The sequence below is a fragment of the Anomaloglossus baeobatrachus genome, chromosome 1 (genome assembly GCF_048569485.1).
Source record: "Anomaloglossus baeobatrachus isolate aAnoBae1 chromosome 1, aAnoBae1.hap1, whole genome shotgun sequence".
NCBI classification, from domain to species: domain Eukaryota; kingdom Metazoa; phylum Chordata; class Amphibia; order Anura; family Aromobatidae; genus Anomaloglossus; species Anomaloglossus baeobatrachus.
Genome location: NC_134353.1, coordinates 34,020,245 through 34,033,303, shown reverse-complemented (window position 1 = coordinate 34,033,303; position 13,059 = coordinate 34,020,245). Strand labels below are relative to the sequence as shown.

General features: G+C 45.5%; 1 protein-coding gene across 1 annotated transcript in view; it reads left to right on the top strand.

Annotated features, from left to right (window-relative positions):
• LOC142245910 (vomeronasal type-2 receptor 26-like) overlaps positions 1-13,059 on the top strand; it is a 71,879-nt gene that overhangs the window by 14,955 nt on the left and 43,865 nt on the right. Inside the window, exon 2 of the mRNA XM_075319233.1 lies at positions 5,532-5,823. Coding sequence (XP_075175348.1) covers positions 5,532-5,823 — 292 coding nt within the window. The remainder of the gene's footprint in view (positions 1-5,531; positions 5,824-13,059) is intronic.

Genomic DNA, 13,059 nt, shown 5'->3' with positions numbered 1-13,059 from the left:
CCAATGTCCAGCAACAACAGACCAATGCCCGGCAACAACAGACCAATACTTACCTCCAGAAGGTGCTGGAGCAGCAGCACCAAATGCAACAAGAGCAGTTAAATGCAATAAAGGAGGCCTTGGTTCGGCAGCCGCGAAACGCGGAGGACCGTGCACAAAGCCCTGCCAGTGCGCAGAAAGCTGTACGAAAGACTTTACTTAAAATGACTGCTGATGATGATGTGGAAGCATGTCTGGCAGTGTTTGAACGTATTGCAGAACGTGAGCGCCTACCGGTGGACAAATGGGCTGAAGTGGTCGCTCCATTCTTGATCGGAGATCCGCAAAAGGCATATAATGATATAAGTGGAGCTGATGCTATGGACTATAGTAAACTAAAAGGCAAAATCCTGGCAAGGCTGGGAGTAAACACATATGTACGGGCACAGAGGGTACATCTATGTACTTTTGTGGCACATCAGCCAGCTCGTTCACAAATGCATGACCTCATCCATCGGGTGAAAAAATGGCTGCAACCAGAAACTCTGACACCTGCACAGATGGTGAAACATGTTGTCCTAGACAAGTACCTGCAATCCTTACCGGCTAAGATCCAGAAGTGGGTCGGACAGGATGACCCAACTAGTGCTGACCAGTTGGTGAATATGGTTGAGCGTTACAGCGCTTCTGAAAGCCTTATCCAGGGGACGCTTTCACCTTGCTTGGGTTCTAGGAAATTGCCTGAAAGTCCTGCTAAAACTACTCTTTTTCCAAAAGAAGAGAATGTTGCAATTAGAGGTAGCAGGTCCACAAAGGAGTATGTTAGCGGTGTGATTTCTCAGCAAGTCAGCAGGCCCAGACTGAGGTCCCCAACTGGGAGGCAAGAGCCTATACAGTGTTGGCGATGTCGTGGGCTCAGCCACATAGCTGCTAACTGCCCATTAACTACAGAGCCTATGGACTGTAACACTACAAGGCGTCTGTCATTATACGTACAGTCAGTCTGTGCTGCGGAGATCCTCACAGGAAATGAACAACATGTGTGTTGCATTGAGGTCAATGGCTATAGTGTGAATGCCATCTTAGACTCTGGCAGTCAAGTAACCTTGGTACATGCTAGCTTGGTGGACCCTGGAGTAATAACAGGTTCAACTGTGGGCATTAGTTGCATACATGGCCATACTAAAAACTACCCCATAGCCTGGGTAACTCTTGCCACGCCCTTGGGGGCCAAAAGACATCAGGCGGTGATTGTAAAATCTATGTTGCATGGTGTAATCCTGGGGAGGGACTTTCCCTTATTCTGGGACTTGTGGAACATTAAAAATGGCGTGAACAACCCGGTTGAGGAAAAATTGGTGAACGATACCCTGGGGTTAGCCCCTGAGCCACTGGAGCAAGATAATGGGGGACCCACCACAGGGGTAGCTCCAGAATCTGTAGACTCTCCTCTGGCTGTGTTTGCAGGCAAGGCGGACACGCTAGAGGATGTTATAGAGATGCCAGGTCTTGCGGTGGCCCGTGATAATTTCGTGACCGCTCAACACCAAGATCCTACTTTAACAAGGGCATGGGAAAATGTGAAGGTCTCTGAGGGAAAATCAGTGTACCCAGGGGCTCAAAATGAGTTTCCACATGTGGTAGTGCAACAGGGCATGCTGTACCACATTGACAAGATGCGAGGAGTGGTGGTGGAACAGCTAGTGGTACCCAAATCCTTTCGTCAGGTGGTTTTAGACCTGGCACATAAACATCCCTTGGGGGGCCACCTGGCTGGAGAAAAGACAAAAGACCGTATTCTGCAACGTTTCTTTTGGCCGGGTCTGGTGGGAGATGTAACTCAGTACTGTCAGTCCTGTCCTACATGCCAGTTGACTGCGCCTATGACACATTTTAGAAGCCCCCTGGTACCCTTGCCAATAATAGAGGTGCCCTTTGAGAGGATAGCAATAGATATAGTTAGTCCATTAGTTAAATCTGCCAGGGGTCATCAATACATTTTGGTGGTACTGGATTATGTCACCCGTTATCCGGAGGCTGTACCCTTACAGAATGCCAATGCAAAAGCAATTTCAAAGGAGCTTTTTATCTTGTTTTCTCGCACAGGCATTCCGAAAGAGATACTTACGGATCAGGGGACCCCTTTTATGTCTCGTATACTCAAAGAACTATGTAAATTACTAGAAATCTGCCACCTGCGTACCTCAGTGTATCACCCTCAGATTGACGGTCTGGTCGAGCGCTTTAATAAAACCCTAAAGGGGATGTTGAAAAGGGTGGTGGATAAGGATGGGAGGGATTGGTATACTCTCCTGCCATATCTTTTGTTTGCCATACGAGAGGTACCCCAATCTTCCATGGGCTTTTCACCTTTTGAATTGGTCTATGGGCGGTGTCCCAGAGGAATGTTGGATAGTGCCAAGGAGACTTGGGAGCAAGAGGTGACTCCTTACCGCAGTGTAGTTGAACATATAACACTCATGCAGGACAGAATTGCGGCAGTTATGCCAATAGTCAAAGAATGTTTGGAGCACGCACAACACGCCCAAAGCAGGGTGTACAACCGAGCGGCTAAAACACAATTTTTTCAACCCGGGTATCGGGTGTTAGTCTTGGTACCTACTGTAGAAAATAAGTTTCTTGCAAAATGGCAGGGGCCATACGAGGTGCTGGAAAGAATAGGTGAAGGGAATTATAAGGTACACCAACCAGACAAGAGAAAACCCCAACAAATCTACCACGTAAACTTGCTTAAGTCCTGGCGGGACAGTGAGAGTCTGGTAGTGGAAACTACCCTTGATAGTGGGCCTCGAGTGGCACCAACATCTGAGGTAAGTGACCCCCAGATAGTACCACCAGAGGTGGGTATTGCAGATACGCTGTCCAAGACCCAAATACAAGAAACCAAGGAGTTCGTACAGAGAAATGCAGATATTTTTTCAGAATTACCTGGCCGTACTCACCTAATTAAACATGACATTGTCATCGACCCTCAGACACGAGTATGGTTAAAACCGTATCGAATTCCTGAGGCTCGGAGACAAGTCATTGCCCAGGAAGTAAAGAAAATGCTGGCGTTCAGGGTTATTGAGGTGTCCCGGACTGAGTGGGCTAGTCCTATCGTGCTGGTGCCCAAGCCCGATGGGACTATCCGGTTTTGTAACGATTTTCACAAGTTAAATGAGGTATCGAAATTCGATGCCTACCACATGCCAAGAGTTGATGAACTTATAGAAAGACTAGGTTCAGCTAGATACATATCCACTATTGACTTAACAAAAGGTTATTGGCAGATTCCCCTCACTGACTCTGCCAAAGAGAAAACTGCCTTTGTTACGCCACAGGGACTATTCCAGTACCGGGATATGCCATTTGGTTTGCATGGAGCCCCAGCCACCTTCCAACGACTAATGGATATTGTCCTAAAGCCCCATGTCCAGTATGCATCCGCATATTTGGACGATATCATTATCTTTAGTGATAACTGGGAAACTCATTTGCCAAAGGTGCAAGCTGTCTTGGACTCTCTAAGGGCTGCCAGGTTGACTGCCAATCCCAAGAAGTGTACATTGGGGTTGGAAGAGGCTTGCTATCTGGGATACATCATTTGTAGGGGAGTTATAAAACCTCAGGCAAACAAAGTGGACGCCATTCAGAATTGGCCACAACCGGTCACCAAAAGACAGGTCAGAGCCTTTTTGGGGATTGTTGGTTATTACCGGCGGTTCATCAAAAATGTTGCTACCATCGCAGCCCCACTCACGGATCTTACCAAGGGGTCGACCTCTGTCTCAATAAAGTGGAACGCAGAAGCAGAGGACGCCTTTCAATGGTTGAAAAAGGCTTTATGTGACCAACCAGTGTTGGTTACCCCAAACTTTAACCGGGAGTTTATTGTTCAAACAGATGCCTTTGGTGTTGGCCTCGGTGCGGTGTTTTCACAAGAAGTGAACGGCGAGGAACACCCAATGGGCTATCTAAGCAAAAAACTTACTGAGGCAGAACAAAATTATAGTGTGGTTGAGCGAGAAGCCTTGGCTGTGAAGTGGGCTCTGGAAACCCTGCGCTATTCTTTACTAGGACGCCGATTTAGGCTAGTGACAGACCATTCACCCCTGACATGGATATCCCAGGCAAAAGAGGGCAATGCGCGAGTGACACGCTGGTTCTTGGCGTTACAAAACTTAAAATTTTCAGTGGAGCACAGAGCAGGCACGGCGCATGGGAATGCAGACACGTTGTCTAGAACGCACTGCTTGGTGAGTCATTGTGTCCGACCCCACAGTCTCGAACAGAGGGGGGGGGGTAATGTGAGATGCCGAGGGGAGAAGTACTAGAGAACAGGTATGTTTCCCCTCGGTTCATTTCATATGTCTCCATGTATTGATTGTGGAGCAGTCGGCCCATGCAAATGGGCTGGGAAAGCTGGGAAAGTTAAATCTGGCTCAGCAATAAGTTAGTCACTGAAGCCTGTTTATTTCAGTGTAATTTTGGGCTCGGTTTTTCCTGGAGCAATCAGTTGGAATGGCAGTGGGACTGGTTGCTCCCTTCTCCACATTCAATCCAGGGTTTTGATTCCTCACTGGATCAGCTGAAATAATCAGGAGGCATTCAGTACAAGGAGACTGCTGAGGAGAGCAGTACAGGCTCATGGCTGCTGGGACTCAATACCTCCGCTTGCTGTGGTGAGGAACTGACACAGTAAGAGAATACTGTTTTGTTTGTTACATAGGTTTATTTTGTAGTTAGCATTCTGCTGTTAGTTAGTGGCCAGACGGCCTTAGACGTTTATTTTCCTGTTTTTGCATGTGTAACACTGGGAGAGTTTGGAACCTGCCAGTCTGCCGCTGTCATCTGTGAATCCATAGCCACTCGCTTGGACCAAAGCAAAGATCCAAGCTGAGCTATATTCCGTGTCTCACTATATATATATCACAAAAGTGAATGCACCTCTCTAATATTTTTTCAACATGATAATGACCCCCAAGCATACCTCTGCTTTGCTACAGAAACTGTGATAACGGTATTGGACTTGCCAACTGTCTCCAGATCAAAACTCAATTGAACACCTGTGGGGCCTCCTCAAACGGAAGGTCTCTAACATCCACCAGCTTCAATGAAGCTTTAGAGAAACTCCATACCCAAGAGAGTTTTTGCAGTGCTGGAAAATAATGGTGGCCACACAAAATATTCACACTTTGGGCACAATTTAGCCTTTTTCACTAAGGTATGTACTCACTTTTGTTGCCAGCGGTTTTGACATTGATGGCTGTGTTGAGTTATTTAGAGGACACCAGATTTACCATGTTATGCAACCTGCACATTGACATTATACATTGGATCACAGAATCAGATCTTCAGTGTTATCCCAGGAAAAAAAATAATTTTTTTTTTACAAAAATGTGAGGGGTGTACTCACTTGTGTGATATACTATATGCAGTATATATTTTCAAATTAAATAATATGAACTACATAGTTTTCTTATTGAAATAGTTTAAAAAATATTTGATTTAGTTTAATATTGTTATATTTTCTTTTTATCTAATTACAGTCCGGTACCGTCCTTCTATAAATATGTTCTGGCCTTTATGTTCGCCATAGATGAGATTAACAAGAATCCATATATTTTGCCCAATGTGACCCTTGGATACCATGTGACCGATTCCTGTAACAATGAAAATAAAGCCGTAGAGAACGTGTTACAGATTATATCCGGTCCTGGAGATTTAGTCCCCAACTATTCTTGTCTCAGTAATGGCAAACTGGTGGGCGTAATTGGTGATCAGTCATCGAAGACATCATTGCAGATAATACAACACTTAAATATTTATGGTTATACCCAGGTAAGTGTCAATTATTATTAGAAATCATAAGAAATTCAGAAACAAGATGTGATGGTGGGATATTGTGGGTCATGTACCATTTTGTTTGGTTTCATGTTTTGGGCGTGGTGGTCTGCCTATTCGATGTATTGTTTATCCTGTCTGCAGGGTTATAACTTCTTGAAGCACTTTTGTCCCTAGATGTGGGGGAGGGGAGCCTGGAATCCACCCAAACTCTCTGCTTACCTGAGGGATTAGGGATTGAGTCTGGCTGAGTAGGAGAAGAGAGTCAGTCTGTTTGAGAACTTGAAAAGAGAAGATTGATCCTCTGGGCTGTAGGTGCAGCTCCTCAGAGAGACCTGGACATTTATCGCTTACTGGACTATATTCGTGTTTCTGGACTATTTTTTTACCCTCTCTATGGTGCATTATGTTATGGACCATTTGATTTGCTTGGAATAAATGGTCTTTGGATTGTCACTGATCTCTTGCCCTGTTGATTGTGTGATATGGGAGAAGGACCACGTCACACAAGTTTTTGACTATAAACTGTAAAAGAAATGGCTTTTCATATAAAGGATCCCTTCAATACTTGAAATTTATGTTTGATACAAGCCATAAGGATCAGTTATTATTAGTTGAAGCTCAGGAGAACTCTGCATTTCTTCTGCAGCCACTAGATTGGAAATGTGGTCGTGAAATTAAGTCTGGTACCATGGGGTATATTGCTTCCTTGAGTCTTTTAGAACAGAAGAATCTGTTGTTTACAGAAACTCTCTATGTCAATATGGTGTGTCCCAAATTGGAAATATCTATACTGTATATCTTCAAAATCTATTATCAGGACTGATTCTAGCTTTTCTGCTATCAATGGTAAAAAATTGAAATAGTACCCTTTACCGCAGTGTAACTGAAACCTGAAATAAAAAAGGCAATTCTTTCATATATTCTTGCATTTGTAATTCATCTAATGGTGTGTTGAAACCTTTGAACACATAGGTGCTTTAGAGAAGTTTTTCAATTTCAAAATGTTTTCAATTTTTTTTCTGGTAAAATGATGTTTGTAATTTTCTCAAGGGATAATAATAATTGGAATAAATGGACAAAACAGATTGTTAAGTAGGGATGAGCAGACCTGTGAAATTTTGGGTTCACCAGATTCAGCCGGACTTTAAAAGTTCAGATCAGGATTTGGACTTGACCCAAACATGACCTCAGATCCTGAACCCCATATAGGTAGAAATGAGTGGACCCATGGATGTTTGTATTCCCCAGGTTTGGCAGGACTTCAGTTAATAGTTCATTTTGGAACCCATTCGTGACCTGAACTTAAGCCTACAACCTGCCGTAACCCTCAGTCTGATACAGCGCCGCATAATTACCTCTACCCTCACCTACTGTATCTTCACCTATCCCCTGTAGACTGTGAGCCCTCGCGGGCAGGGACCTCTCTCCTCCTGTACCTGTCTGTGTCTTGTATTGTTTATGATTATTGTACTTGTCCCTATTATGTATACCCCTTTCACATGTAAAGCGCCATGGAATTGATGGCGCTATAATAATAAATAATAATAATAAATAATAATAATAATAACTTGTTCCCGGACTCCGAAACTCATACGTCAATGGGGACCCTAACTAACAAGCGCAACTTTACTAACAAGTATAAAGGAAGTCAATGATTAGGCAGTTCGGTTCTCCATCCACATACAGCCTACCATAATTAGAGCAGTTCCATGGATCTGAAGGCGTTTTTTTTTTCTTTATACAAACAACATCCAACAATGTTTTTTTTTACCTTCCAGTGACAGCCATTCTGAGACTGCAAGAGGCTCTCACTGGGCCAAGCACTTAACATACCCAAGCACCCTGATGCTGATCTTAACAGTTTGGGTTAGCTCAACCCTACATATAACTCAATGGAGACCCAAACATCTGTGGTGTAAAATGGCTGTAAAATGGTTGTAGTAAAGGTTAAGGGGCTACAAAAGGAAGCAAAATGGAGCAATAAGGAGAGAGAATAAATAAAAAAAAGAATTGGTGTCTTTTCTATTTTTGATAACCAGTGCATGTAAACCAGCATCTGCGGGCTGCAACCCTTAGCTTTACCTTGGCAGGTTATCAAAAATGAAGTTTTGCCAGTTTTTAAAATGACTTAAATAATTTAAAAAATGGCGTGGGCTCTGTCCTATTTTTTTATATCCAGCCAAGGTAAAGCAGATAGGTGGAGGCAGAAATTATTAGTGAAAGCCCATGGTTATTTGTTCCTTCCCACCCTGAAAGTAGCAGCCCACCTCCTCCCCAGAAGTGGCATGTCCATTAGATGCGTAAATTCTGGCATTTTGTCCGATTCTTCTTGATTGCCCTGGTGCGGTGGCAATCATGGTAATACTTGTAGGATTATTGTCAGCTGTAAATTGACAGTTGACGTCAAGTCCAGGGGTTAGTAATAGAGAGGCGTCTTTCAGATACGCCAACTACTAAAACTTTAAGAATATAGTTAAAAACACACACAATGCAAAATTTTTGAATAACAACTCCCCCACATGCCCTCATTCACCAATGTATTAAATAAAAAAATCCTCGCTGTTTCTATGAAATCCAAAGACTAATGTCCCACGACATCCATTGATTCCTATGGAACTTCTTTTGGAGAACTTTCTCAGAACGACACTCCATATGTTACTGCCAGTCAGTAGTATGCACAAAATTATTTTTTTTTCTCACTTAAATATTGATTAAGCTCCAATATTATAATTTCCTTGAGGGGTAATAGAAAGAAATGGACCCCATTGTTTGTTATGCAATTTCTCCCGAATGCAGTGATTTTTTAACTCATAAACTACATGACTGAATTTAGAAGAGTAGGCTGTGAAAAATAAAATTTTTGTTTTTTTTTTTCCATTGAAATGTTATTTAGCCTTCAAATTGTAATTCCCATTTTTGTTATTATTATGTAATGGGATCAACCATTCAGACTGCATCATCAATGTAGAAATGGATTTGAACATTGCTTCAGCACTTTCCCACAAGGGGGCAGTGTCAGACTGTGCAATCACAGACACAGAGGTGGGAAATCCCCTACAGCTCGTGTGTTTGAACCAGGAAGAAAAAGAGCGGCAAGAGAGTACAGACCCGGAGCTCAGCCAGGACAGAGCTACGTGTGGTCTCCCTGAATAGAGGGTTCTTTTGCAACCGGATTCTTGGAAGAATCACCCTGTGGAAGTGGTTTCTGCCATCCCCGGTCTGCAGGACTTTGTTTTCACCGAGGATCTAACCGGACTGCAGAGCATCACGCCCGGAGTGCATATCCAGGGGCTGTGACAACTTGACTGCAGAGCATCGCACCCTGAGTGCAAGTGCAGGGGCCGTTACCGACGCAAGGGAGCCATCCGTACAACCGTGACATCCCTTTTTCTGCTCGGTGTGCCCCGGGACTAAGAGACTGACTAGAATCCGTTACCAGCGGGAGAAGATCAAAGGAGAAAACCGAGGAGCTGCATCCCTTCAGCGCTGCACCGAGACCCATCATCGTGAGACTCCAGGCCTGCGACGTGGGAGCGGCATCTTCTTCTGGGATAGACAGGTATGTGATTGTAGGGAAAGTTAGGGAAAGTTGCCGCCATTTCTTTGTTTTTTTCTCTTTTCTTTATTTTTCCTTGCTGCGTACCCGGAAGGAGTGAAGATCCGGGGGCTCCACCATACACATGTGCGCAGATAGTTCGGTTGACTGTGTTATAAATATGTTTCATAGTAAAGAAATGTTACTACCGGTAAAATCTGAGTATGGGGATTTTGTTGGAATAGAGCATACACACACACCCGCGGCCCTACCACCGGTCGCTTCATGTGGCGTAGTCGGCAGGATGTGTGACCAACAAAATCCTCCCCCGGTAGTAACTTATAACCAGACAGCTCCCCCGACGTCTATTGTCAATCAGGTGAGAAAGTTTAAAGGACGGAACTATCCTGTAACTGAATGGACTGAACAACTTAAGATAGTGGGGGAAATGTATAACACTGATCCTAAGACCTTAGCAGAAATGGCCATGCTAACATTAGAGGGGGAAGCGTGGACGACAGTCAGGCTGGAGATGGTTAGGGGCCAGCGTACGTTGGATGACTCGGTGCGGGTGCTGGAGAACACCTATGGGCCGACCACATATGAGGGAACATTGCGCTATATGTTCTTCCGGCGTACTCAGCTCGAGTCGGAGGACATTCCTCAATATGCCAATGCCCTTCAAGTGCTGCTAGAACAAGCCTGTAGAAAAGAAGAACAGATAGCTAGTACGGGTGCCCGTGACCTGGTGTTGAGAGATCAGTTCGTGACCGGATTGAGAGACCCGTACCTTAACCGCTCATTGCAAGATCTACTCCGGATAAATCCGGCCTTTACGTTCGCTGAGGTCAAACAAGAAGCTATAGAATGTTCAAGGGGACCTGTCGTGGAGACACAGACATATACCGCGGCTTGCAGGTCCATATCTGGTATCGGGACTCCGAACAGCGACACGGAAGAACTGAAGCAGATGGTGGCAGAGTTGCAGAAACAGGTGTTACAGCTCACCCTAGACCAACAGGCGGGCCGGCAAGCGAGACAACAACCCATCCGGCCGATGGGAAGATGCTGGACATGCGGCGACCCCCGCCATAGAGCAAACCGTTGCCCCCAGAACTTTCAAGTTCATCCACGGTCCGATCTACCAGAACCAGCAAGTCATGTCTCACAACAGCGGCCACCTTTAAACTAGACACCCCTGCCAAAGAGGCTCACTCGGCAGGGGAGGCCAAAGAGAGGGGTGTGGGAAAACAGAGCCAGCCATTGAGCAAACTTGCATCAAATAGCCCCACCCTGGAAGTGTTACTGGAAGGGATCGCCGTACAAGGGTTAATGGATACTGGGTCTCAGGTATCCACCATCTCCGAGCAGTTCTACGAAGAATGTCTAAAGCCGCGGGTTGCCTATGACCCTGATACCGCCATCAAGATCAAAGCAGCCAATAATCTACCCATTCCGGTGACGGGAGTTGCCTGGATGAACACCGAAATCTGTGGCCAAGATCTCGGGAAGAGAGGGATAATCGTGGTCAGGGAAGGCTTTGGATCAGAAACGCCCATGATTATTGGGATGAACACCTTGAAAGACCTGAATCTGGTGTTGTTTACCAAGAGGGGGCCCAAGTACTGGCAAGAAGTGACCACACATAGGGCCACCCGCCGTGCCTTTCAGCAAGTGGTCCGGACCTGCAACCTCCAGCGAATGACAGAAGAACAACTGCCACTGGCCACGATCACCGTACCCCGCCATACTAGGATCACCTTACCGGCTGGGAAAGAGACAGTTATCTCACTACCCCTTAGCACCACGAGACAGCTTGAAGGCGTGGAGGTAATTTATGTTTTTTTTAAAGAAAAAAATACAAAAGGTCCACTGTAATCCACTGCGAGGTCCCACGACATTCCGAGAAAACCGAACCTGAAAAAACATAAACAGAGAAAATTATTAAATAAAGACAAGATACACCCTGTTTTCCAATTAATTTCCCTTTTTTAAGCCCTAATCCTAGTTTGCCATAATCCAATTAGGGGTGGCTGGCCCATGTCGATCCCATACTCGTTCTCCAATGATTGTGAGAGCAGCCACTGCAGACATTCACACTGCTGTGTGTGCTTTCCTGCAGTGACCTGGACCTCATAAGGTCAGCCCAGGTCACCTCAGGGGCTCGCTTATCAATGTGTGCGCGACCGCTGCAGGGGCTTCACGAGTTCATCGGAGCATTCATTGAACTTGGATGAAATCCTGACAACACCCCTGCAACACATGTTGGATGCACACATTGGATCCAAGTTCATTGGATGCTCCTATGACCGCCTAACATCACTGCACACACACTGCTTGCTGGATACTCACCTGTCTCCAGCAATGCTGTACCCGGCGATGCTGATGCTTCCAGGTCCACGGTGCAGTGAATATGTATGAGCATAATGTAATGAGTGGACCCTGAAGCAAGTGACAGCAGTGCCAAAGACAGTAGTGCTGGAGACAGGTGAGTGTAGAAAGTAATTTTCTTTCTAAGACACGTATTTTCTCCGGTATGTATCACACCTATGTCCCGTGGATCACATCAGTGTTCTGGCTGTGTGAAATCTGTGCTACTGAAGAAAAAACAGACATGTCTCCGTGTGTATGTGTAGGGCCACACGGTCCGTGTGAAAACATGGACGTGTGAGTTAGCCCATTGAATTTGACATGTAAAAGCCATTGCTTTTTCACAATGTGATCAGAGGCATTGCTGAATGTTTATGATAATTCAGCAAAGTTAGCAATTCTGAATTTCAAACAGTTCTATAATTTCTAATGGTTACTATATGTATTTGTTCCTTATATTCAATAATATACTGTAAAATCAGGGAATCTGTAAATGTTGGATAATAATATATGTAGCGTCCCTGAAACCATCAGGGTGCTACAAGGTTCTGCATCCCCATCAGGATGCAGGACCTACCCCCTTAAGGACCCAGAACCCCAGTGCCAGTAACACCAAAAATCCAGGTAATCCCAGTTTTCCCCAACATTCCCCCATACAATGGTACTTAGCTAGGGTGGAACCAATGGATGGCTGCTTAGAGGTGGAGCCATTCCAGTCCACTAGTTGACCAGGTGGGAGGGGCAGACTGTGGAGAGAGTAGTCAGAGCAGAGTTGACAGTGAAGTGTGAACGTGTGACTGAACGTTCTGACTCGGGTTAACAGTGACCTGGTACCCAGGAGAAGTGGTTGCCGGTGGAGTACGGGGGAGTACTCCCGGAACTACGCACCGATGGGGTACAGGACACTAGGACAGGAAAGAGCTTTAGACCAACCTGTTAACACCTGCACAGCGAGGGGACCATCAAGGGTCTTGCTGACCCTTAAGAATCTGAAGACTCAGTAGCAAAGGGGGAACCGCGGACAGGATCAGAGACTCCAACCCCACAGGGTTCACGGTACCTTCAGGCGGACAGAAGTGGACAAACCACAGAACGGGGACCGCCAGTTGTTTTATACCATGGGGACTCACTTACCAGAGACAGGTGCAGGGGAAGAAGGTACCAGAGAACCAGACTGGCAATAGGACGAAGGGGACCTGGAGGTGAAACCAGCCGCCTTCGGGCAACCACTTTACATCTAAAGTAAGTAAACCAGTTGCCCTGAAGACCTATCTGGACTCTTTTCTTCCGACGCCCACTGCACCATACACCCGCTTGGGCAATAC